The following is a 27108-nucleotide window of genomic DNA, read 5'->3' as shown; positions in this document are numbered from 1 at the left end:
GAGTTAATTCATGCCCCCCTTTCAAAGTAAGTTTTCATTATGGCATTAAGACCAGTTCTACTTTTAAGTCTCCTGAATAAACTATATATAATGAGAGCACTAACAGGAGGGACCTTTTCCCCCTCCCATCAGTAGCTACTCTGATTATATTAAAGTTTGTTAGCATTAAATATAAAACTTTAAATGCTTTACCTGAAGAACAACAACTATCCATGTCAGTCGGTTATATCCCTGAAAAAATCCATTCTTTGATACCAATTCTCCATCATAAATGTACACACCCATTAATCCAAATATACTCCCAAAGAAACCTAAAAAAGGGCGGGGGGAATGTTTATGTCATATGTTATTCAGTTTCTCTGGAGAGATATTTGTCCATTGACATTCTAAATAATTTTATACTTTTCTGATAAAATTTTACTACTTTTAAAATTTTCTATTTGGCTATTTATATAAACTTAATAGAAGTATACTTAGCACTATATTGTGTCTGTAAGACAAAGACATGAGAACATAAAAAAAGAACAGGGCCGGCCCGGTGGTTCAGGCGGTTAGAGCTCCATGCTCCTAACTCCGAAGGCTGCCGGTTCGATTCCCACATGGGCCAGTGGGCTTTCAACCACAAGGTTGCCAGTTCTATTCCTCGAGTTCCTCAAGTGATGGTGGGCTGCGCCCCTTGCAACTAGCAACGGCAACTGGACCTGGAGCTGAGCTGCGCCCTCCACAACTAAGATGGAAAGGACAACTTGACTTGGAAGAAAGTTCTGGAAGTACACACTGTTCCCCACTAAAGTCTGTTCCCCTTCCCCAATTAAAAAAAAAAAGAAAATGTACACCTCATTTAAAAAAAAAAAAAGAACAGAGATTACTAATCTTGGAACATTAAAAAAAATATAATGCATAAATTACATACCTGTTTTCCTTATTAAAAAATTTTGAAAGTACAATAAGTAATATACAAAAAAATTAGAGCTATGAAATAGTCATTCATAGGCAACATCAGAATGTCTCGTTACTGAAGTCTCACAGTTCGAGAAAGTCAGCTCAGTGAGAACAGAAACTGTCTTACTCACTGCTGAATCCCTTACCTCTATCACGGAGCTTATCATATGACTACTGGATTTAGGAGATTCCAGGAGCAATCCTAAACTGGGAATGAAGTTATGGATGACTACAGGGGCCACCTCTTACGAAAAAATCGCTGGTAAGCAAGATATGCATTCAAAGAGGTCAAGGTGAAGCAACTTTTTTTTTTTATAAAGCTATAACTAATTGAAGTATTCCACAATGGAAAGGAACTGAAACGGATGTGAAATGTTCTTTCCAAAATTTTATTTATGCCCACTCTATCGTTTTAGTATGTCTAATTTCCAACATGAAAATAATACTGGCATAATACAAAGTTACAAAAGCAGATACTTTCAAAGGCATTATTTTTTTTTGTTATAAAAATAACACTCAAGAAAATGTATACAGTACAGAAGACTGCATACATGTCAGTATGTACAGATCTACTGCATTCTATCAGCTGCATAATATTCCACTGTATGAATATGAAATATGTCTGTAACACCATGTTACACAAATTGTTCTAAGGGCTTTACGTATGTTAATGAACAACAACCCTATGAGGTAGATACTTTTCTTGTCCATTTTGTAGATGAAGAAAGGGGCTCACAGAGAGGTTAAATGAACTTGCCCGAGCACTTAGCTGCTGCTAAGTGATGGACTCAGGATTTGAATCCAGGCAGTGTGGCTCTGGAGACCATGATCTTAATCACCACACTATTTAATCACACTGATAATTTATATAACCAGTCTTCTAAATGTTTTCTATTTTTCACAATTGTAATCAAAGCCGACATGAATAACCTGTACATCTATCTTGGTGCTCTTGTGCAAGCATATCTGTAGGATAAGTTCTTATCCAGACATGGAATTTTACATCAGTCTTTATTTATTTAAAATTTTGCTAAACACTCTCAAGTTGAGATCCAGTAATATTATACCAATCTATACTCCTAAGAACCACAGGTAATAAGAATTCCTATTTCTATACTCTCTAACATTAGATCTTATCAGTTTGATAATCTTTGATAATTTGATGTTTGAAAAAATGCTATACGTTGTTTTAATTTTTGTTTTTATAATTTCAAGTTATCTATAACTTATTTATGTATATTTTTCAAAACTTTGAGTCATATTACCATTATCAGATTGTGTTACAAGGTCAAATCAAAGAATAACAAATCCACGTAGTACCATAGAATCAGCAATTCTGACCTGTCTTTAATTTTTATCTTATAATTCAATAAAATTTGGGGCCACTCACACAAACCTTGAATATTTCTTTCTTTTCTGATATTTGCAAATTTATGTAAATAGCTAACATCAGTGCTTACTATATGCAAGGCATTTTATTCAAAACACTTTACATGTATTATGTCATTTAATCCTCATAGCAACATATGAAGTAATATAATTAATTTTACAGGTGAGGAAATATGTAAGTTATTTGTAACATCTTCCAGGAAAAACATGGCAACCAAGGATAAAGTTATTAAGGCTCCAAATGATGAGGACAGAAACAGGCTACAAACTTTTATGGAACAGACCTAAAATTCCATGTTCTTGAATAAAAGGTATTCAGTTAAAACAAAATTTTTAAAAGGCCCAAATTTTGTCAGATACTTGGATCAACAGCAGATTTTATGAAAGGAAATTTATTTAAAGATATAGAGAAATCTTTAAATATAACAATATAATCACTTTTAAAATAATAATAGAAAACATTTAAAACTTACCAAGTTGAATGTTTCTTATCCACACCGATTGTTTGGTTTCTTTTAAGATTTTCTCAAAGTAAACTCCAGCAAAGCCACTTGAAAAACATGCTGTGAGAACTGCCATGAGGCCTACAAATTGGGAACCAGCCGAAAGTTCCTTAGAATCAAGCTCTTGGGAATCTGAAGGCCACTGAACAAAAAGAAAAACAAAACTGAAGTTTAATTCCTATACTATTTTGCAAAGTGCATATTTACAGCACATTCTTAGTCCTATGGATAAAAATACAACCAATACCACTCTTGGGGATTGTAGAGGAGAGCTTTCGAAAGACAACCTTAGAATCTCCCCTCTCCCCCTCCCCAGTGATATTACAGTTAGAATTTAGAATTTCAAAAAAAGTAAAAAATAGCCTAAAAAAGAGAAAGACAATGAGTAAATGTACAGATGCACAAAACAGCCTCTATAAGCACCTCAGCTGTAGAAATTCAGAGCGTGAAGTATGGAGGAGCAAAAAGGAGTCTGGAGCTATCAGTGCATCATGAAAGTCCTATGCTATCATGTTAACCATTCTGGGCTTTAACCTGCACATCAGTGTTCTTGAAACCAGTTATTTGCCTATCATCTTCATGTTTCTTTCTGAAAAATTTATGTTCCACTGAACTATTAATTACTTGATATTTTAATTTAAAATACCTCATTTTAAAAAATGTAATACCTACTTCAGCTTAGCCTAAGCAATATATATAAAAATACCGGTTTGATATGCCAGTTACATTTTTCTAATACCAACTTAAAATAAATATTACAAATACTTATTGGAAAACAAAAATAATAAAACAATAAAAAAAAGAAAAAATATTTATTCAAGATATATATACTATACTCTGGGGAAAGAGATGAAGGGCCGGCTCTCAATGGCAGGAAATTGACATGATTGGATCTGTTTTTACATAGATCACAACAGTGACTCGTGGAGGCTTTGTTTGGGGGAATGGGTAAGACTGAAGTAAAAAGAAATCAGTGAGGAGGCAAAAGATCCTGAGAAACAAAGAAAGTGTGAACTGGGGAAGTGGTAGTAGAGACAGACAAAGACAGAATCAAGTAGTATTAGAAAGCAAAATTAGTAAGGGCTTAGTAATTGAGTTGATGTACAGGCAGAAAGAAGAGACTAGGACAATTCTCAGGATGAGTAAAAATGACTGCAAAAAATAGAAACAAGAACAGGTTTAGTGGGTAAAAGGTAAAGTTTAATTCTGGATATGCTTAATTTATAAGGCCTATTGAACAACCAAGCAAAGATGTGCAACAGGCTTTTAGATATACAAATCTGAAACTACAGGTGATAACCAGAGCTGCTGACACAATCCAAGGAGCCATCAGCATAAAGCGTTAACGAAAACCTCCAGAAGGGATTAAATCTCCAAAAATCAGATAATTTAAGAGAAATAACAAGCCTACCAGCAACCCATTATCTAAAGGGGGTATCAAGGAAGAAGATCCCAAGAAGGAAACCAATAAGGAATCATTAGAAAGATTAAGAAGAACCAGGCAAGATTGGTATCAGGGAAGCTGATAGATAATAAGAAGGGAATGGTTAATAATCTCAAATGCTCCAGATATCTAGTAAAAATCAGCTTTTGGTTTACATGCAGTATCATATTTCCCCAGTTAGACTGTTCATTTCTTTATGTCAGATCACTTGATTTTTATATATTTCTTTGTATCAGTTACAGTCCAATGTACAATCTTGCTCAAAGGAAGCCCTCAAAAAGTAAGTCAGTTGTGAGAAAAAGCATGTTTAAATAAATAATAGGGCCATATTCTCCATGCACAATAAATAAGGTTTTGAAACTGATAAAAATGAAAGGTATACTTATCTTTAAATAGTTACCTGTACAAAAGCAACTCCTGTCATCAAAATTACTAGGGAGAGCCACTGGTACACACCTAATTTTTTACTAAGCATAGACACAGAAAATAGTGCTGTCGTAAGAATTTTCAACTGATATGTGACCTGAAAAAGAAAACAGCTAATATTATTAAGTTTGTTGATTTGTATCTTAAAAAGACAACTAGAAATGTATTTTAAGTACCTGATAAGTAGCTGCATCTAGATTTGACAATGCCACATAGAGCAAATTATTCTGAAGAGTATATATCCCTGATGGAATAGCAAGTTTAAGCGTTTCCATAGGTTTATTAAGAATTTCATCATGTAGTATTCGATTCAGTGCTCTTAGACTACATTCTAGAAAAAACATGAAATGGGCAAAATCAGTAATTAAGTAACTCTGAATACGTTACATACCCTCTCTCAAGGCCTCAGTTTTCTCGCCTGTAAAAAAAGGAAATTGTGCTACATGTTAAGATACTTTAGGACTAAAATACAACTTTAATGATGCTAATTTTTCAAATGCTAAATATTGTAAGGTAGCATATTAAGAGCAATATCTTTATATGCTTTCATCGGGATATACAATCGAACTGATTATACGTATGTACATGTATTTACACACATATGCAATGTATTTATAACCAAAAGCTCAAAGTGTTAACTTGTCAACCAAATATTCTTAAGTCGTAGCAACATTATAAAAATTTGTATTTTGTGCATTCAATTTTATCATCATCCATTCATAGCAATTAATATTTCTGAAGACTTTAATTATAAAAAGAAGGTAAACCAGTTAAGGAGTGAGTTTGACTGCAAACAACATAAAACCCAACCGACCCTGGCTCAACCCCATAGGGATTTGTCTCAAATATCAAGAGTCCAGGTCCAGGACGGCTGGATGGCTCAGCTGATTAGAGCACAAGCTCGGAACAACAGGTTGGGATGGTGGGCTGTGCCCCCTGCAACTAAGATTGAAAACTGCGACTCGACTTGGAGCTGAGCTGCACCCTGCACTAGATTGAAGGACAATGACTTGGAGCTGATGGGCCCTGGAGAAACACACAGTCCCCCAATAAAATTTATTTAAAATTAAAAAAAAAAAGAGTCCAGGTCCAAAGCCTGCATGTGTTCGTTCTTGTTCTCTCTCTCTCTCTCTCTCTCTCTCTCTCTGTCTCTCTCTCTCTCTCTCTCACACACACACACACACATGCACACGCTTTTCACCTCTTGTCTACTGATTATTGCACCAAGGTCACCAAATGACTGCTGCACGGCTGGTTCTTGTCTTAGGCAGCAAGAAAGAAACTGGCCTAGCGGCATCTGCTTTGCCATCACTGCACAGGACCGTGTTGCACAGCTACCCCTTGCTGCCAGTGAGTTGGGAAATTGAGTCTTTCTTTCATATCCTCCATACTAGAGACAAGAAACGGAGAGAGGGATTGGAAACGAATTTCGAGCTAGCCCAACCTACAGTGACTGTCATAAAAAATGTCAAAGAACTTAAAAAGACACATAACCCCTTAAAAAAACAAGATATTCTCGGGAACCCTACCACTTTATCAACAATGACATTTTAAAGATGATTTTTCTCTCCCAACGTAAAACTTTGATTATGAAAACTTTTTAAAATAAAAATATTTTTAAAGAATGTTACCTGCTATTCATCACTTCCTTACTCTAAATAGTAAAAAATTATGTAACTAAAAAAAAAATTACCAAAAGTTTTCTCAGTTTTAGCAGAAAAAACTCTAAAATATTAATAGCTTATTTAAAATTTTTGTAATTAAATTTTTAAATAAGTAATGCACATAATTTTCTTACCAGCACTTTAGGGAAGGTCTTGTTCTACGTTCCTGCCAATTCCTGGTATTGTTACTTTTTCTTTGCCACGCTGAGGTGAAATTGAGTCTTGTGGTATTAATTTGATTTCTCTGATTGCTAATGAGGTTGAGCATCTTTTTATATATTTATTGGCCATTCAGGTTTCCTCTTCTGTACATGTGCCTATTGATATCTTTTGTCCCCTTTTCTGTTGAGTTGCCTGTCTTTTTCTTATTGAGCTGTAGTTCACTGTACACTCTGGATATGAATTTTTGGTGGTTACATGTGATGTAAGTATCTTCTCTCAATGTGTGGCTTGTCTTTTCACTTGGTTTAATACACAAATGTTTTCCATTTTAATGTACCCCAAATTATTTATTTTTTCCTTCATGGTTTATTTGTATTTTGGTATGTTGTTTGAAATCATTCACAGTACCAAAGTCACAAAGTTTTGTTTCTTTTTTTTTTTACGTTTTTATTTTTCATTTCCATTCTTTTAATGTTTACTCTTACATTTTAACATGAATACTTAATAAAGTTCAGAGTTAATCAAAATATCCATCCTCGTCACTGCCATCTAGTCTGGAATCCCTCAAGTTTTGTTTTTTAAACGTCAATCTTTAATCCACCTAGAATTTATTTTTGTGCATGGTTCGAATTTCTATTTGTGCTTTGGTTCACTGAAAGTTGCTTTTATCACATCTCTCTGCAATGCCAACTACTCATGTCAAGGATACGTGTGGCTCCACAATGCTTAATGAGTGAATACTTCCATTCATCTAGACTTTAGCAGAAAACATCACTTTCTCAGCTTTCCTATTACATTTTCATGTTGTTGTTGTTGTTTCTGTCTTCCTGGTAACTCCTTCAGTCTTCTTTCGCTGATTCCTCCTTCTCAATTTGATCTCTAAATATTGGGAATGCCACAGGACTTAGTCTTCAGCCTTCCTCTCTTCTCAGTATATACTATATTATCTTATCTAATCCTTGACTTTAAAGCAATCTATAAATTGACAAATCCTTGAGCTCCATATTCACATATTCTATTCCACATCTCGATTTGTGGAATAGATCTCACATTTAGGCATCTCAAATTTAACATGGCTGAAAGAGAAGCCTTAATTTTTCCTCAAATCTTTCTATATATCATTCATTGCAGTACATATTCACCAAGTAATTTAATGTAAAAATCTAGGAATTATTCCTCAAACTGGATTCCTCCATTTCCTTGACCTTCACACACCTAACCTACTAGCAAGTCATGTCATCTGTAGCTGAAAACGACATCTCATAAATATCCTCTGTTCTCCGACAACATAGTCTAAGCCACCATTTCTTGCCTGGACTATATGAACAACCTTCAAACATGATTTCCTGCACCTATTCTTGCACCTCCTTTCCTCTCAATACAGCTGCCACATTGTTTTTTGTTTGTGGGTAAACCAGACCATATTTTAAACATTTCAATTATTTTTCTTCGCTTCTACAATGAAATTCGCAGCCTACAAGGCTATATCCTGTATTGTCTGTTTTCTGAATACCAGTTCATTCTCTTTGTTCCATTTTTCTTCCAGATTAATATGCTGCACTGGCCACCATGATAGTTTCAAAAGTACATCAAATTTAAAAACAGCCCAATTAAAAAACAGACAACAGACTTGAACAGACATTTCCCTAAAGGTATATAAATGGCCAATAAGCACATGAAAAGATGCTCAATCAATATCATTAGTCATTAGGGAAATGCAAATCAAAACTACAATGCGATACCACTTCACACTTATTAGAACGGCTATAATTTTAAAAACCAAACAAGTAAGTTTTGGTGAGGATGTGGAGGAACTGGAACTCTAGTATACTGCTGATGGGAATGTAAAATGGTGCAGTTGCTGTGCAAGAAAAGTTTGGTGGGTCTTCAAAGAGTTAAACATAGAACCACACGACCAAGCATTTCCACTCCAAAGTATATGAAGTGTGATAAAAAAATATGGTGAATGTTTAGATTAAAAAATGTATTACAGTAAAAGACACATTGCCATTAATCCTCCTCATAGTACTCTCCGCTTCAAACACACTTATCCCATCATTCTTGCCACTTTCTGAGGCAATTCTGGAAGTCCTCTTTTGTGAGTGTCTTTAGTTGCGCTCTTGTGGCTACCTCAATGTCCTGAATCATTTTGACTTTGAGAAAGAGCCAGAAGACACATGGTGCCAGATCCGGTGAATAAGTGGATGAGGACACACCGTAATGTTTTTACTTGACAGAAATTGCCATATACCAGTGCCGTATACCACTCTGTGTATGACACAGAGTGTTGTCATGATGGAGGATGATTTATAGCACACTTTAAAGCACACCTTCTTCAACCTGAGTTTACACCCAACTGACGGCACCGAACAAGTTGAAACTTGTCACACATTGTTACTAAGGTATGACACGCTGCTTCCCATATTGAAGATCCCTGCCTTTCCGTTGGATGGCACTTGGCAGCAGCATTCACCATATTGTGTGATCACAATAAAAAGGCTCCATGTCACACATCGCCTCTGGTATGACAATTTCTGTCAAACAAAAACATTAGTGTGTTCTCATCCACCTTATTTATGGGATCTGGCACCATGCGACTTCTGGCTCTTCCCCAAAGTCAAAATGACCATGAAAGGTAAATGTTTTGAATCGATTTAGGACATCAAGGCAGCCACGACAACGCAACTAAAGTCACTCAAGAAAGACTTCCAGAACTGCTTTAGAAAGTGGCAAGGACGATGGAATATGTTCGAAGCAAAGGGGTGTATTTTGAGGGGGGTTAATGACAACGTGTCTTTTACCATAAATTTTTTATTTTATTGGGGAATATTGAGGAACAGTGTGTATCTCCAGGGCCCACCAGCTCCAAGTCATTGTCCTTCAATCTAGTTGTGGAGGGCGCAGCTCAGCTCCAAGTCCAGTCGTCGTTTTCAATCATTAGTTGCAGGGGGTGCAGCCCACCATCCCATGAGGGAATGGAACCAGCAACCTTGTTGTTGAGAGCTCGTGCTCTAACCAACTGAGCCATCCGGCCATCCCATAAATTTTTTTTTAATTTAAACATTCACCATATTGTTTGATCACACCTCATACGTGTATACTCAGAAGAAATGGAAGAAAGGACTTGAACAGAGACTTGTATGCCTATTGCAGCATCATCATTCATTGTTCATCGTGTCCATTAATACATGAATGGATAAAATGTTAGATAGATACACATACACACACATAACAATGGAATATTATTTAGCCATAGAAAAAAGTTCTGATACATGTTACAACGTGGATAAACCTCGAAAACATTATACTAAGTGAAATAAGCCAGACAACAGAAGAAACACTGTATGATCTAACTTAGATGAAGTATCTAAAATAGGCCAATTCACAGAGACAGAAAGAAGATTAGAGGTTTCCAAGGGATGAAGGTAAAGGAGCATAGGTATCATTGCTGAATTGTTACAGAGTTTCTGCTTGGGTGATAAAGTTTTAGAAATAGAGCGTGCTGACAATTGTACAACTTTGTTTGTATAACTAATGCCACTGAACTGTACACTTAAAAATGGCTAAAGTTGGGCCGGCCCAGTGACTCAGGTGGTTGTAGCACTGTGCTCCTAATGCCGAGGTCACCAGTTCGATTCCCACATAGGCCAGTGAGCTGCGCCCTCTACAGCTAAGATTGTGAACAACAGTTCTCCCTGGAGCTGGGCTGCTGTGTGCTTCGGTGTGCTGCCGTGGGCTGCCATGGGCTGCCATGAGCAGCCGGCGGCTAGCGTGAGTGGCCAGCAACCATCATGAGCAGCTGGCAGCCAGTGAGAGCTGCCATGAGCTCCTGACCAACGACCAGCTACCATTGCCTGGGGAGGGAGGGGGAGGGGGGGAGAAGAGGGGAAGGGGGAGGAGGAGGGGCGGGGGGGGGGAGGAGGGGCAAATGGGGGAGGGGCCATAGGGGGAGGGGGTCGATGGGAGGAGGGGACAGAGGGGGAGAGGGGGCAGAGGGGGTGAGTGGGCAGAGGGGGCAGGGCAGGCTCATAATACCAGCATAGGCCAGGGAGCTGTCCTACACAACTAGACTGAGAAACAACAGCTTGAACCGGAGTTAGGAGGGGAGGCAGAAGAAGGGGAAAAAAACAAACAAACAAAAAAACCATTGAATTGTACACCCTAACATCAGTGAATTATATGGTACATGAATTGTATCTCAATAAAGCCTAGTTTTTTTTTTAAGGATTTCAAATTAGTCACTGCTGAATTAATCAATGCAGCAAATAAAAGGCCCCGATTTCAGTAAAAAATTATGACTTCTCTAAATTTCTAAGAGTCACAGAATTATAGAATATGCTCTTGTTCTCAAATTACTATAATTGCAAGAAACTATATTTTGTATTTACAGTTTAACTAGAAGACATGAATCATGATATAGATTAGAATAAAACACCTTTATTACTAGATTAAAACTGTCTTAATAAAATTAAAAATAACTGAAAGGTTCTTTAGTACTAGGGCATTAGATAATACAGTAGTGTTCAAATGTGTAGTTACTAATATATATTTACCTACATGTCATATGTAAATAACACCAAACAAATAAATTACAATGACAAAATAAATTGCAATAACAAAAACCTAGATACCTACTGCTGTCTTTGTAGACTAATAAGATGCAGGCCATTATCTTCAAAAGTTCAGCAACAACTACTGCTGTAGAAGATAGGTAACGAGGTCCCTCTTCTTTTAAAGTCCTAGAATAACGCATTGTTAGAACCAAACTGGTAGTCTGAAAGACCAAAATTCCCAAGGAAAGGTATTTTAGGTTGGCAGACATTGTTTTATCTTCATCTGCCTGAAAAACAAAACAAACAGGGCAAATAAACAAAATTAGAAAATACAGAAACGAATATATTAAAAGCCAGTAAGAGACGTCAGGTCCTAGACAAGATGGAGTAAGTGCATTCTACCCTATTCTTTCGGCTAATTACAACTATAAACTTTGAACCAAAGACAAAAGCAAATATCAGAAGATTCTGAAAGGTGAAAAAATTAAGACAAACTGGCTAGAGACCTTGGATCTTGAGTTGTGACCCAGTAATAAATTCCCTTGAGATTTTTTTTGCCACCTATGTATCTCACCCTGGGAACCACCAAAAGATATAAATCAACAATGAAAAAGCCCCAAGAGAAATCTCCTGTCTCTAACCAAAGGAATGGGAAGAAAGCAGTCCTACACGACGGAACCCTCTCAACTGGGTGCTGTGTAATCTGTGGGATGGAGCCTTGTTCACCATCCCCACCCTGCACTAATGAAAGCAGAAGTGGCAGCCTTACTCCCTCCCACCAGGGGCTGAAGCCACAAAGACTACGGTGGCAGAGCCCTGTTGACCATTCCTGCCCTATGCATAGTGAATGTCAGCAAAGAGGCAATGTCCTTCCTCCCTCTCCAGTGGCTGTCTACTAACAGAATACCGGGGGTGCCAAAAAAATGTATACAAGTGGACACTTTGGTCAGCGTTGCTCAAGCAGTAGTTTGCCGTAATCAGAAGTGTCTAGATGCTGATGGTAACCACTTTGAGCACCTCTTGTAATTGACGAAGTCAAATGTGACTTGTATTAATCTTTTGTTACCTGTATATAGTATTACAATTTTAATAGTGTTTTCCTTTCTTAAAATGTGTATACATTTTTTGGTACCCTCTGTATTTAAGTAAGAACCAAGGTCTCATAACATTCAAAATGTCCATGGTACAATCCAAAAATGAGTATACTCACCATACCAAAAAACAGGAAAAAAATCTCAACTAACATGAGCAAGGACAACCAACAGACAGTAACACAGAATTAACACAGATATTGGAATTATCAGATAAGAATTTTAAAGAAACTACCATAAAAATGCACCAACAATGAGCAATTATAAACACTTTTGAAATGCTTTTAGACTCATATAAAATTTGAAACAATAGTGCACGAGTTCTAAAATACCCATCACCCAGCTTCCCTCAATGATAAAAGTTGCAAAGTAACTATATTTTCCCTAAAGTAATTCAGTATTAACTCTAAGAACCCCACTTTAAATATGAAGATACAAATAGGTTAAGAAGTAAAAGGATGGATAAAGACATGCTATGAGAAAAATAACTATGGGATAACTGGAGGGGTTATACTAATATCAGGCAAAACAGCTTACATAAGAAATTACTTCTAGGGGCAGCCAGATGGCTCAGTTGGTTAGAGCCCAAGCTCTGAACAACAAGGTTGCCAGTTCAGTTCCCACATGGGCCAGTGAACTGCGCCCTCCACAACTAAATTGAAGACAACAAACTACCGCTGAGCTTCTACAGGGGCGGCCAGATGGCTCAGGTGGTTAAGAGCAGGAGCTCTCAACAACAAGGTTGCCGGTTCAATTCCCGCATAGGATGAGGGGCTGCACCCCCTGCAACTAAAGACTGAAAATGGCAACTGGACTTGGAGCTGAGCTGTGCCCTCCACAACTAGAATGAAGGACAACTACTTGACTTGCAACTGATGGGCACTGGAGAAACACACTGTTGTTCCCCAATATTCCCCAAAAAAATTTTTTTAAAAAGAGAAGATTCTTTAAAAAAAAAAAAAAAGAATTACTTCTAGAATTAAAGGACATTTCATAATGATAAGAGCCAATAATGCATCAGTAAAATATAACCATTGTAAGTGTATGCATACATAACATAGCTTCAAAATACTTAAAGTAAAAACTGACAGAACTAAAAGGAAGGTAAATCCACAATTGTAATGTGAGACTTTAAACCACCTTTCTGAGTAATTAATAGAATACACAAAAAACCCAGTAAGAAAATTGAAGATGTGAACAACACTATCTATCAACCACTTAACTGTGATAGACACAGAGATGCCCCATTAAAATTCTTGAAGGACTTAATGTAGTATGTGGTCAGCGTACTGCCTCTTCACCCAAGGTCACACATCCTTTGCCTAAAACTGATCTAAAACATTCAATACAATCCAAACAAAACCCCTGCAGGCTTTTTCAATAAAAACTGACAAGCTGATTTTAAAGTTTACATGGAAATACAAAGACAACCAAAACAATTTTGAAAAGGAAAAACAAAGTTGAAAGAGTTAACCTGAAATTCCAGACTTACTCTAGTAATTAAGACTAGTACTGACAAAGACGGAAGTATAGATCAATGGAACAGAATACAGACCAATATTAGATCCATACATATTTGGTCAAATGATTTTGACAAAGGTATCAAAAAGAAAGGACAGACTTTTCAACAAGTAATTCTGGAACAATGAGGCATCTATTTTTATTTTTTTTTAATGAACCTCTACTCTTCTCTGCCCTACACCAAATATTAACTAGAAATCGATCACAGACCTGTCATAAAAGCTAAAACTGTAAGTTTTCTTCAAGAAGAAAATACAGAAGACAATCATACCTACTGAGAGCTAGGCAAAGATTTCTTAGATAGAATATAAAAAAGCACAAACCATGAAAGAAAAACTGGATAAATTGGATATCATCAAAACTGAAAACTGCTCTTCCAAAGGCATTGTAAAAATAATAAAAGGCAAACCATATCATGGGAGAAAATATTCTAAATATATACCTCTGACAATGGCCTTATATCCAGAACATATACAGAGCTCTTACAAAACAGGAAGTAGAAGACCAACAACCCAATATTAAATAGGCAGAAGATTTAAATAGACATTACACCAAGAAAAATAAATAAATGGCTAATAGGCACATGAAAAGATATTCAACATCACAGTCATTAGAGAAATGCAAATTGAAACCACAATGAGATGTTATTATACACCTATTACAATGGCTAAATATTAAAAATTGATCCTACCAAGTTTTGAAGAGGATTTAGAGAAAAAAAAATTTTAAAACCCCCTCAACATTGCTAGTGGGAATGTACAGTAGTACAACCACTTTGAAAAATCATTTGGTAGTTTATTAAAATAATAAATAAAACACAACCTTTTCATATAACCTAGAAAGTGAACTTAGGTATACCCAAGATATTTGAAAACAGATGTCCACCAACAATACTTGTACATGAATACTCATAGCAGCTTTATTTTTAACAGTCAGAAACTGGAAATAACCCAAATGCCCAATAAAGGTGAATTAAGAAACATATTGTGCGGGGCAGCCGGCTCAGTTGCATAGAGCACGAGCTCTGACCAACAGGGTTGCCGGTTCGATTCCCACAGGGGCCAGCAAGCTCCACAACCAGTGAAGACAATCTGGATGGCTCAGATGGGTAGAGCGTGAGCTCTCAACCACAAGGTTGCCGGTTCAATCCCCGCATGGGATGGTGGGCTGCACCTCCTGCAACTAAAGATTGAAAATGGCAACTGGACTTAGAGCTGAGCTGCGCCCTCCAAACCAGATTGAAGGACAATGACTTGGAGCTGATGGGCTCTAGGGAAACACACAGTTCCCCAATATTCCCCAGTAAAATTTAAAAAAAAGTATATTGTGGTGCATGCATACAATGGAATACTACTCTGCAATAAAAATAAATACTGATACATGCTAAAACACCAATGAATCTCAAAAACATACAGAACAAAAAAGTCTACACAAAAAGTTATATACTCAACATTTATAGTAAATTCTAAAAAAGGCAAAACTAATCAGCAGTGACAGATGCAAATTCATGGTTGCCTGCGGCCAGGGACTGGGGTTGGGGGTTGAATGCAAAGAGACAGCAAGGAATTTCCGGTAGTAATAAGAGTCTATATCTTGACTGTGTGATGGTTGGTTATACGATTATATTCACTTTTTATAACTCACTGAACTAACTGTACATTTAAAATGGGTACATTTTATTGTATGCAAATTACAGCTCAAAGATGATTTTAAAAAATTAAAGATTGGGGTGGTCGGTTAGCTCAGTTGGTTAGAGTGCAGTGCTCTTAACAACAAGGTTGCCAGTTCGATCCCCACATGGGGCACTGTGAGCTGCGCCCTCCACAACTAAATTGAAACAACTACTTGACTTGGAACTGATGGGTCTGGAAAAAAAACTTAAAATAAATAAAAGTGTAAAAGAAGACAAAGATCAACCATTTATGTCACTTGTAAATCTGCATTAATGGGAATCCTAATATGAAATAAAACAACAGCATTTAGAGTTGGTAGAGTTTTTAGAAATCAACTAGTAAAATCTTTTCATTTTAAAAAGGAAGAAAATAGTGAAGTTAGATGACTTGTTCGAGGTCATACGACGAATAATTGGAAAGATCAGGCTATATAGTTAAATACCAGCTTCCCCAGCTCCCATTACACGCTGTTGCAGAATTCCAGAGGACATCCTGGTGGCTTTTATCTCTGTATGGAAGGGGAGCAAGTTGTCAGCCATCTACATTTGGCATAGGCATCTGATTCTCCTGGAAAATGTCAAGGGTTTCACATCTTTTCAAGGAAATCTTGTTTATTCTGTGCAGCTAAGACCATAATGTACCTGTTATAACGGCAATGCTCTAATTTCTTTTCAAATGAAAATTTAAAGGTCAGATTTAAGCCAGGATGTACTATTTTTACTATTTTCCTTTTTCATTTCTAAGCATATATGACATTAATGTAAACATTCACCTTGATAATACAGTTCTTAAATATTAATATGGTTCTTAATACTTAAGTCTCTTACAATGTATTTTTTTGTCTGTGAGATAATAAAAAATACAAATAGCAGTCTCCGATCCCTGCTCCTGACACCCTTGTAATTTCCTGGGTGATAGGAGACTTATGTTCTACTGTGGAGACTAGATGGGCCCCTTCCTGGATAGCTCCTGGATAGGGGCTGGTCAGACAGAATAAGCCACAATTAGAAGCTCAGAATTTTCAACCCTACCTCCCCCCATTCTCTTGAGAAGGGAGAAGGGCTGAAAATGGAGTTAATGATTGTGCATGCCTACCTAATGAAGCCTCCATAAAAATTCCAATAGTATGAGGTTCAGAGAGCTTCCAGGTGGGTAAACACATCCACATCTGCAGCCAATTCCACAGTGACAGAAGCTCCTGCTCTCAGGACCCTCCCAGGCCTTATCCTGTGTATTTATTCATCTCGCTGTTCTTCTGCATTCTTTGTCACATCCTGTAATAACCTGGTAAACCCTAATTGTTTCCCTGAGTTCTGTGAGGCACTGTAGCAAATTAATCAAACCTGACAAGAGGGTCGTGGGAAGACTCCAATTGCAGCCAAGTCGGACAGCAGCTGTGGGTAACCTGGAGACCTACTACTTGTGATTGGCATCTGAAGTAGGGTGGGAGCAGACTTGTGGGACTGAGTATTTTGTATGAGGAATAAAGGAGACACACAGGAGGAAAGAACTGGGTTGGTTTTCTAAAATAAAGTTGAAAAGTAAAATACATGCAAAATAAATGATTATTTGTACTAGATCACCTGTAAAGAATTCAATTTACAATTCTGCCTGAGGGCAGAATAAACTCAAAATGAAAAAGATCAAAACATTAGTATTTCTAAGATTATACAAATACACAGTTTGGTTTTGGAGTATAATACAGGTAAAACTAAGTATTTTCACTTAATACAAAACATAAATGCACAGCAAATCCATAAATATGAAAATTGATCCAAAGGTTATGTTCCACTTCTACAATTTATAAGATTAACATTGTTTCTTCATTTTAAAGTCTACGATATTTTCCTATTATTCAAAACAAACTTTAAACAATTTCATGTTAAGATTTAATTTCAGTCCTTCCTACATTTTTTTTCTCTTACCATTTAACTCCCCTTCTTTTATCTTTACAGCTGTTGCCAATCCTCTGGTTTCCAGATTATTCTTTCACAAAAATTTCTTATGTAGGAAACTTACATACAAATAATCACCAAGAATAGGTACTTTCACAAATGTAGCTTCATTCAATTTAGTTCAAGGCCTTATGAACCAGACAACAAATTACTGCCCGTGTTCCTTTAAGGACTCTGGTGACTAAGCTTCCTGAACGCACAGCAATTCCATGAGGCGCTCAGATTTACAGCAGGATCAGAATCAGTATGCTCCCCTTTCTACCTTAATATTAATAGCTAAAACCTGAAATATGCACTCATTCTGGTCGCTAGAGTAAATGACATTATTTCATTCTCATGGCTTTTCTTTGTTTCAGTTTGTTCTTTTTCTAAAAATAGTATTTATTACTTTATTTATTATAAAAGTAGTATATTCTTACTAAAAAAATGTAGAAACTTTTAAATTATATTAATAAGTAAAAATTTGAACCATAATTCCCACCTAAAGACATCTAATGATATTTTAGATAAATTCTCATAATTTTTCTTATTTAGCTTTTTGGAAACCCCTAAACCTTTAGCAACAAAGACTTTAGTAACAAAGTAAAAATAAAGTACCTAAACCATTTCATATTCCCAATGAAAGGGTTTCACCTTTTGGGTGTCTTAGTCTTATAATCACCAAGTTCTATCTTCTCATAAAATACAACATCTTTCTTGAGAGGAAAAAATGGGATTTTAAAAATACAATAGAGTACCAAGAATATAACAAACATCCATGATTCCACCACCCAGAACTAATGTGTCAATCTTATATTTGCTTATCTTTCTTTTTTAAAAGGAATATAGCATTACAAGTAAAGTCAAAGTCCCCATTAAACCATTAATCTAAGTCCTACTCCTCTGTCCATCCCCAATAGGAACCCATTTTCATGAGTTTGGAGTATATATTTCCAGTCCACTTTTTAAAATTTTATATAGATACACCCATAAGCCAAAAATATTTTAACTACATATATGCCATCAAACTGTATATATTATTCAGCATTGCTTTGTGATCTATATTGACATATGGACCTAGTTCACTGCTTTTAACAACTCTATAATATTTCATCAAATGAGTGGACCTTTTATTTATCGATTCTTTTACTAATGAACATCCTTTTAAAAATTTAAATTAAAAATATTTTTAGGGGCAGACGGATGGCTCAGTTGGTAAGAGCGCAAGCTCTGGGCAACGGGGCTGCCTGTTCGATTACCACATGGGCCAGCGAGCTGTGCCCTCTGCAACTAGAATGAAGTCAATGAGCTGCCACTCAGCTCCCAGGTGCCCAGATGGCTCAGAGGTTGGTTGGAGCGCGGGCTCTCAACCACAAGGTTGCTGGTTGGACTCCAACAAGGGATGGTGGGCTATGCCCCCTGCAACTAACAACCGCAACTGGACCTGGAGCTGAGCTGCGCCCTCCACAACTAACATTCAAAGGACAACAACTTGACTTGGAAAATATCCTGGAAGTACACACTGTTCCCCAATAAAGTCCTGTTCCACTTCCCCAATAAAATCTTAAAAAAATATATATATATTTTTTAATTTCCTTAAACATTTTCAACAAGTAGCTTCTAGCTATTATATAAGCCACGAGTATTAAAAGCTATGTTTCTAAAATTTAACATTTTATGATTTCAAAGGTCTCTTCCAGTCCTAGTACTAATGTGTGAACATGCGCGCGCGCGCATACACACTCACACAATTCTGAAAACCTTATTCAATTTTTCATCTAAAAGTTTTGTCTGAATTTTTAAATTGCAAACTTTCAATATAGGCAGTAATATATATAACATGTATATAATGAACTATTATTATATATAATTATATATATTATACATCATTGTGTATAATTACTGTATAATTATACAGTGTATAATTACTGTATTATTATAATATAGAATCGAAATCTTTGTGTATGTGTGTATACTACAATCACACTGATTTGATACACTAATCACACTGCTAGTACTTCTAAAAGTCCTTTGCCACCAAGGAATATTTCAGGGTTTGGTAGTCACTCTAATAGATTTTGCATTTGCTTACCAATCACTATTTTTCCTCTGAATTGTTAGATAAGTTTGATAGTTATGAAGTTAAATGTAATTATTTTTAAATTCCTTCTCAGGCCGGCTGGGTGGCTCAGGCGGTTGGAGCTCCGAGCTAACGCCGAAGGTTGCTGGTTGGATTCCCACATGGGCCAGTGGGCTCTCAATCACAAGGTTGCCAGTTTGATTCCTTGACTCCCACAAGGGATGGTGGGCCGCGCCCCCTACAACTAGCAACGGCAACTGGACCTGGAGCTGAGCTGCGCCCTCCACAACTAAGATGGAAAGAACAACAACTTGACTTGGAAAAAGTCCTGGAAGTACACACTGTTCCCCAATAAAATCTTTAAAAAAAAAAAAAAAAAGCTATTAAATTCCTTCTCACCTCTTGAAGGAAAATGTACAACAAAACTTCATCTAATCTCTATTCATCTGGATTTGATGAGTTTGGATGATGGCTTGGTTAGAATTTACTTTTGCATATTGTACAAAAGTTATTAGTAAGCTTCTTAGAGCTCAAAGAAGTTCTCGGTAATTTTTATTAAATAGTCTTAAATAAGAAGTTTTCAAACACACCAAGAAGTATATTTTAAATACACATGATATGCTAAGGTATATGTCCTTCATTTTCATTAAAGTAGCTCCCAAAGATCCTTGCTTTACAATGCTTTGTCAGCCAATTCTCAGTTATTCTGCAGGCTTTAAATGTTTAAAAAAATATACGTTACACAAGTTATATGTATCATTAATGCACACTACTGCTACTATTTCCATCCCAAAATAAATCAGGATTAGTGAGAAATTAGTTCTTTATACCATCATTAATTGCATTATATGTGTATTAATAAGTTCTAAAATATTCAAAACACAATATACTAATAATTTCTTCAAACATACATAGGTCTTTATAGGTAAATGTGAAAATCAGTGTGGCTACAGACTTATTTCCAATAGCTTATCAATACATATGTATAATCTTTAGGTCTGTGTAGGAAGCCCATCATTCTACTGAGACAATAATATCAGTGTTTTGCTGATAAGTCTCCAGCCACTAAAGTCCTAAAAAACTAAATGTTTTGTCAATGTTTTAAAACTAATAAAATTTATATGGATTTTTAAAAAGCTACCTAGTATCTAAGAAATTCTGCAAATCAATTTTCCTTCTATTATAAAAACAAAAGGCGAAATTTCTAACTTACAGTTTTTAAAGTGAGCTATATTAACATTTTCTAAACACTAGTTCTAAAATATACTCCCTACATACAATATAATAAACTACTAGAGGTTAATGACATAATAGAGTACATATGAAACACAAGAGTTATAAAGTGCTATGCAAATATAAGTTCACATTATACACCTGTCAGAAATAGCTACTGCTGTAAAAACAAACCTTTTAAGGTTTTTCCAAGTAAATGAACAGAAAAAGACAAAACATACAGAAATGCTGACCTCAGCAAATTTCTGTTAATTTATCTCCCATGATGTCACAATTTTAAAACTGCAACCTTTAACTTTGCTAAATAATAACAAATAAAATTCATCACAATGGTTTTACTTCTGACACTGGCATTATAATATCTTCTTCTCAAACTACCTCAGAGGTAGATACAGTATTCTCAAAAAGTAGCAACCATGTTATAGTTGAAATCCATAATAATCCTGTGGAAAACCGAAAGATCTTAGTTTTTATAAAAGTGAAATAAATATAAGTCAAAGGTACTTTATACTATCAGTATAATCAATTTTGTTTCTATGATAGAAATAATAACTTCCACTAAATTAGTTCACTTTTAAGTGCTTAAAGAAAAATACAATCCTGCTTGATAACACTTAAACAAACCGACTCTATGCTTTACCATTTCCGGTTCCTATTACAGTCTAATTTAAACAACTTTTCATTGTTTCTCCTTCCCTTCCTTAATCAAGATGTCAGGTGAGTGTGTATATAAGATAACATCAAATTTATGTATGTTAATTTTTAACTTGTTCTTTCAGACTGCAGAATTTCCATTACTACATTCAGGTAAAATCAATAGTACTCATGTATTTCATCAACTTTACAAATATAAGACCTGTTTACACTTTAATTTTTAGATTAAAAATTGTTCAGTATTATTGTACTCTTTACATAAGGCCAATGATTTGGAAGACATAACGAATGACTAATAAGTATAGCTCTAAGATCCCCTTTGAATGTGTGGTGCCATGTAAAAATGTACTCCTTCTCACCTTCCCATCTCCCCACTCCTGTGCTCTTCTGCTCTACTACTTTCTGCTACGGTCATTTCCTGCCACTTACAGCAACAGGCAGAATAAAGGTATTCTACAAAGAACAGAAAATAGTGTAAAAGCCAGGTAGGGTCCACAGGCACTAACCACTAGTAAAGATTCAAGACAAAGGAGAATGGAGGCAGAAGTAAAAAATAAAGATATCATACAACTCTCCACAACTTACCATCAACATTTAATACAAACATACTACAATCAGGCACTGTGATGAGCATTGGGTATACAATGAACAAGAGAAATATGTATCATCTGTTTGTTCATGGAGCTTATCCTCTACCATGGAAGACACGTATTACTCAAATATTTCAAGAAATAATCTATGACATAGGGTACAACAGGAAAATATCATAGGAAAATTATAGTACCTTGTATTTTGCCAACTTGGTTAAACTCACACATTTCCCCAAATCCTTTCTCCGTATGGTACCAGGATAGAATTGGCTGAACACAAAATCTGCGCTGACACTTTGATATCAGCCCAAATGATGCTGGTTTGGATTTCTGGCCTCCAGAACTGTGAGAGAATACTTAGGATACACTTGCTTTTCAGAGGGTTGAAATCTAATTTAAGCTACCAATTCATATTGATCTAAAGTATAAATGTTTATAAACTTCTGTTTTTTTCGTTAATCTGTCTTATTATAGGGGTTTCAGCTTAGAACTAAAAAGAGTAGAGAGAAAATTATTTTTCCTCCCCTACAGGGATGATAATAACTATACTACCTCAAAGATTTATTACGAGGATCAAATGAAATACTAAAACAGAACAGAAAAACACTTTCAAATATAAGATTATTAATAAAAATCTGAAATAAGGTTACACTACAACACAAGAGTTATCCTTGTCTCCAGGAACACTATAAGAATTTGATTATTTCATTATAGGATTTAATGTAGCAATTATTTATGAAGAGTCTAATATATCATAATATTGTGCTCACGTACTAAAGTGCTAAACGAATTAAAAGATACAGTTACCTTCCTTAAAAAGCTTACATTCTAGAAGTGATAAATTTCTCAAATAATCATAGTACAATGCAAATTTAACAAGTATTATAAGATTTATAAAGCCCAACACACAAGAGAAAAAGAATGTTTTGGACTAATGTTAGACTTCAGAAAGCTTCATAAGAAGGACGCGGTGGCATTTAAGCTATTAAAGAATAAGAATCTCTACAAAGACTGTAAGGAAGGCCTTCCTTGTAGAAAGAAAGGATGTAAGCAAAGACCAAGGTAGGCAGGTATAGAGCAAGTTCAGAAATTACATTTCAAAGTAACTACTCTAGTTTGGCTAAATATTAGGATATGTGAGATAAAATGAAAGAAAAGAAAGGAAAGGAAAGGGAAGGGAAGGGAAGTGAAGGGAAGGGAAGGGAAGGAAAGGGAAGGAAAAGAAGAAAGAAAGAGATATTGATCTGATTGGAGCCATGGACAGCTCCAAATTTTGAAGTGCTTTGAATGACACCCTAAATAATTTTGAATTTATTCTGGAGCCAATAGTCACTGAGTATTTCTGAGGAAAGAGTGACCAAGAATGCATAAGACCTTTGGCTTTAAAAAGCAGTATGGAGGGGCTGTAATATGAAGGGGGCAGGCTGAAGGCAGCAAGTCTAGTTTGGAAGCCATTGCTATTGTGCAAATAAGAAAATGAGTGAAGAGTCAGACTTAGGATAGAGGTAGTGTGAATGAGAAATATTAGAACTAGTAAATTTGAGATACTGAAAAAGCAGAATCAATATTTGGGAGGGAAGTCAGGACCAGAAATGTAAATTTAGAAGTCATTCCTTAAAAGAAACAACCAGAGTTTACTAGTGAATAAGAGCACCAAGTGTGAAACTGTACCAAATTTCATCTTTACCAAAGTTGAATGTTAATTCCAAAATCAGAAAATTTAACTCTGGCTCCATTTTCAAATATTGCATGTAATGGCACATAACAAATGAGTCAGTCTTATAGTAATGAAATGTTTACTAAGCAAGGCCATTACTATTTAATATTAGTCTTTAATTCCCTTGAACCAATGTTCGGAAAAGGTGTTCAGTTGCTTTAAACAGACGTTAATTAAAACCCTCCCTTCCTGAACACACAGAACTCTCCCCCAACACAGACACACCTACCCCTTTTCTGACAGGGATCCCACCTAGCCTCGGACCTCCCTTGCCTCCGTTCTAGCCTAACCAAGGGACAGCGTTACCATTTCTTGAAGTCCCTGCCGCTTCCCGAGCGCGGGTGCTGGTCTGGTGGATCGGGGCCACCGAGCGAGAGCTCCAGGGAGGTTCTCTAAGGAATGACCGCCAGCCTAGCCCACCGACTTCGCTACGCACGCCCCAGGCTCCCAGGCACACACTGACGTTTTCAATGCTTTACACACCCCTTTCCTCCGGCTCTTCTTCCTCCTCCACCCAGCACATTCCACACGTCCCTCGGAGTTACAACGTGTCATTTCATTCGCTTCCACACCTACCTACCTAGGACTGTCCTGTCCACGCATACGGACTGCACATCAGCCACACGCACACCTCCTTCTCCTCCCCCGAGAGCTGCCCCGGCCGTCCCAGCACCCGCGCGCCCCGGCCTCCCTGGCCCGCAGCTCCCCAGCAGGGCGCACCACTCACCTCCCGCGCAGCTCTGCCGGTTGCGCGCTCGGGAGGCAGTGGCTCAGCTCCGCCGGGCGCCCCAGGCTGCAGTGCCCGCTGGGTCCCCCGTGACCCCTGACGCGCAGCGCCTCTCGCTCCTGCCGCCGTCGGTGCCGCCAGGGCCGTAGTGCCCAGGCGTTTCCGGGTTCCCGCGGTCCCGTCCCGCAAATGCTCCGGCTTCCGCCTGGGCCCCGGCAAACGCCGTTCCCGGCTCTGTTCTGGCGGCGCTAGCTCGGCACTCGCCAGCTCTATCCTGAAGGCGAGGCACCTGGGCTGCCGGTAGAGCAGCCCCCGGTGCCAGCTTCACCGTCGCGTCACCGGCAGGGCACTGCCTCCTGCGAGATGTGTCCCGAGGGGATGAGGCGGACGGAGAGACACCCGCCGCGGGCTTCTGCGGTGCTGTCCGGTGGCGGAGGGTGCCCGGGTGACCAGAGTGCCAGGGTGTTCCTTTGCGAAATAAAAGGCAAAGTCCTTTAGGGCAAAGATTCCGAGAGGAACTGGGGAGGAGGATCCAGGAACCAAACAACCCGCTTCTAAAAATGACAGTCACTGACACTGAAAACAAACGAGATCTGCTCTGGCTCAGACGGCCACTCAGTAGTCTGGAAGAATGCGTCTTCATTTGGAAATGACCACTATACCCAGCCTGGATGAGATGTTGAGGCTGAGCAGAGGCCAAAGCGGCGACACCAATGGGCCTAGTGCCATTAATCAGTAGAGGAAATAAAGAGCAAATGCGGGCAGAGGATCTCAGAGTTGTAAAGGACTAATCCCTTCCAGGCTTCATACATACCTTCTACATTACCTTTTAAAGGCCTTCCAACATCTTTACTGGAAACCCTCCAACCACTGCAGCCCATTTTGGTGATTGACAGACTGAAATTAATATTCTAGGTCCAGTTTGATCATCAAATAATAGAGCCTCTCCTTAACACAACGCCGCTATAAATTAAGCCTATTTCTCTTTTTATTGCGAATAATTAAAACTATGCCAAATAGAGACCTGGAGAAAGAGCAAGCAGAAAAGTAACTCTTAGAGTAGAATAACTGGCTTTAAAATTTTCTGTAATAAGATCTTGAGAAAATCCCTGCATAGTGGAATACATATTAGATTTTAATGTTTGTCCAAATATTTTGGAACTAAAATGTTCATGGTACATAATAATAGTAGCTAGGCAATATTCTAAGAATATTCGTTTCATTCATTCAAAAAAATAGTAGATACTCGGTAAATATACGTGGCTATAAGGAGAAAGAAAGATTTAAAATATTTTTTAAATACACCAGCAGGAAAAATATACTTTTTGACATAAATACACTTTTCCCCTCTTCTTCCGTTCCCTGCCCCGCCCCCTCCTCAAGTCTGGCCTTTGTTTCTCAGTCTGGTTGTGTGGGACATAGCTCCCTGGCCCATGCTGGTTTATGAGCCTTGCACTCCCACAGGCTTAGACAGTCGGTCGCTGGTGGTCGGGTGGTCGGTACTCACAGCAGCCTGGGGGCAGCACCACGTGGACCTCTGGCTGCTCACGGCAGCCCAAGCCAGGGAGAGCCTGTTGTTCACGATCTTAGCTGTAGAGGGAGCAGCTCACTAGCTCATGTGGGAATCAAACCAGCGACCTCCGTTTTAGGAGCACGGCGCTCCAACCACCCGAGCCACCGAGCTGGCCCATAAGTACACTTTTTAGAGAAAAGAAAGATATTTCAGTGCGTGCAGTAAGCTTTAAAATGAGAAAAAATGAGAGGGGGAAGCACTTATAATTATGAAACAGTAGCATGAGCTTTAGCATATTGGACAGGTATGGCATTGAAAATGACTACGCAAATAAAAGCAACAATGAAAATACAGGGCCAAATATGAGATTCAACGGATGTAAAGATGTGAGCCAAGAAAAACTGATGACCAAGGAAATCCTTTCATTAGCTTTTTCTAGCTTTGCAACCTATAATCTAATAATACTGAACTGCTATGAGTTTCTCTGCATGTACCATCTATAGTACCTATTCCTATTTCTCATGCTGTTCACTACGTGTAGAATACGTTTGCGCTGCTCCCTCATATTTTTCATAGCTAGCTCCACTCATCTTTTAATTCTTCGCGTAGATATTATCACAAACTTGAAGCCTTTTCTTGCCTCCTTCCTTCCCAGGGACCTCCTTCTGTGTGGTCCCATAGCATCTTGAGGCATCCTATGACTATCTAGATAATTTACTTACTTCATTGTATTGCGATCCGTTTTATACCTATCCTTTCTGTCCAACACTTTCCATGAGGTCGGTACTATCCTATTTATCTCTGGATCTCCAGCACCTACTACAGTGCTTAGCACATAGTAGAAACTTAACACATATTTCCTGAACTGGTTGGGGATAATGTCAAAGACAAGCCAGACAAAAAGCCAGTACAAAAGCTTACCAGGAAAGAATTTCAGCAGAGCCTGAATGCAACTCTAGGCATCCCACACATTCAAAGATGTCAAGTCAGTATCCAAGGCCTGAAGCTCTTTTAATAACAATCTAATAAGGATTGAAACATTGTGTAGTTGTGCCGGTATCACCTCATTTAATCCTCACAACAGCCCCATAAAGTAGACATTAGTATTTTACAGAAGACCTGTATTTTACAGGAGAAACTGAGGCTTTCAGACATTAAGTGACTTACTGAAGTTCCCATATCTACTGAAAGGTAAGCTGGAATTCAAATCCTAATCTGTCTGTCTTTAAAGTCCGTGCTTTAAAACACTACCCTTAGCTGAAGAAAAAATGGTACAGAAGAGGAATGAGCAC

The 27108-nt window shown here is 37.5% G+C and overlaps 1 protein-coding gene across 4 annotated transcripts in view; it reads right to left on the bottom strand.

The window, feature by feature from the left end:
• SLC35A3 (solute carrier family 35 member A3) overlaps positions 1–24623 on the bottom strand; it is a 34313-nt gene extending 9690 nt beyond the window's left edge. For 2 of the 4 annotated variants that reach the window (XM_033093386.1, XM_033093387.1), the window contains exons 1-6: positions 24304–24623; positions 11166–11370; positions 4881–5035; positions 4679–4801; positions 2805–2976; positions 193–311 (exon numbers count right to left, since the gene is read on the bottom strand). In XM_033093386.1, the coding sequence (XP_032949277.1) occupies positions 193–311; positions 2805–2976; positions 4679–4801; positions 4881–5035; positions 11166–11352 (756 nt within the window). In that variant the 5' untranslated portion in view covers positions 11353–11370; positions 24304–24623. The remainder of the gene's footprint in view (positions 1–192; positions 312–2804; positions 2977–4678; positions 4802–4880; positions 5036–11165; positions 11371–24303) is intronic. The other 2 variants (XM_033093383.1, XM_033093384.1) reach the window with 1 other exon arrangement.
• Positions 24624–27108: the final 2485 nt, after the last annotated feature.

Source organism: Rhinolophus ferrumequinum, chromosome 22 (genome assembly GCF_004115265.2).
Source record: "Rhinolophus ferrumequinum isolate MPI-CBG mRhiFer1 chromosome 22, mRhiFer1_v1.p, whole genome shotgun sequence".
In the NCBI taxonomy this organism is placed as follows: domain Eukaryota; kingdom Metazoa; phylum Chordata; class Mammalia; order Chiroptera; family Rhinolophidae; genus Rhinolophus; species Rhinolophus ferrumequinum.
The sequence above is the reverse complement of the archived record's forward strand: the minus strand, read 5'-3'. Positions and strand labels throughout refer to the sequence as shown.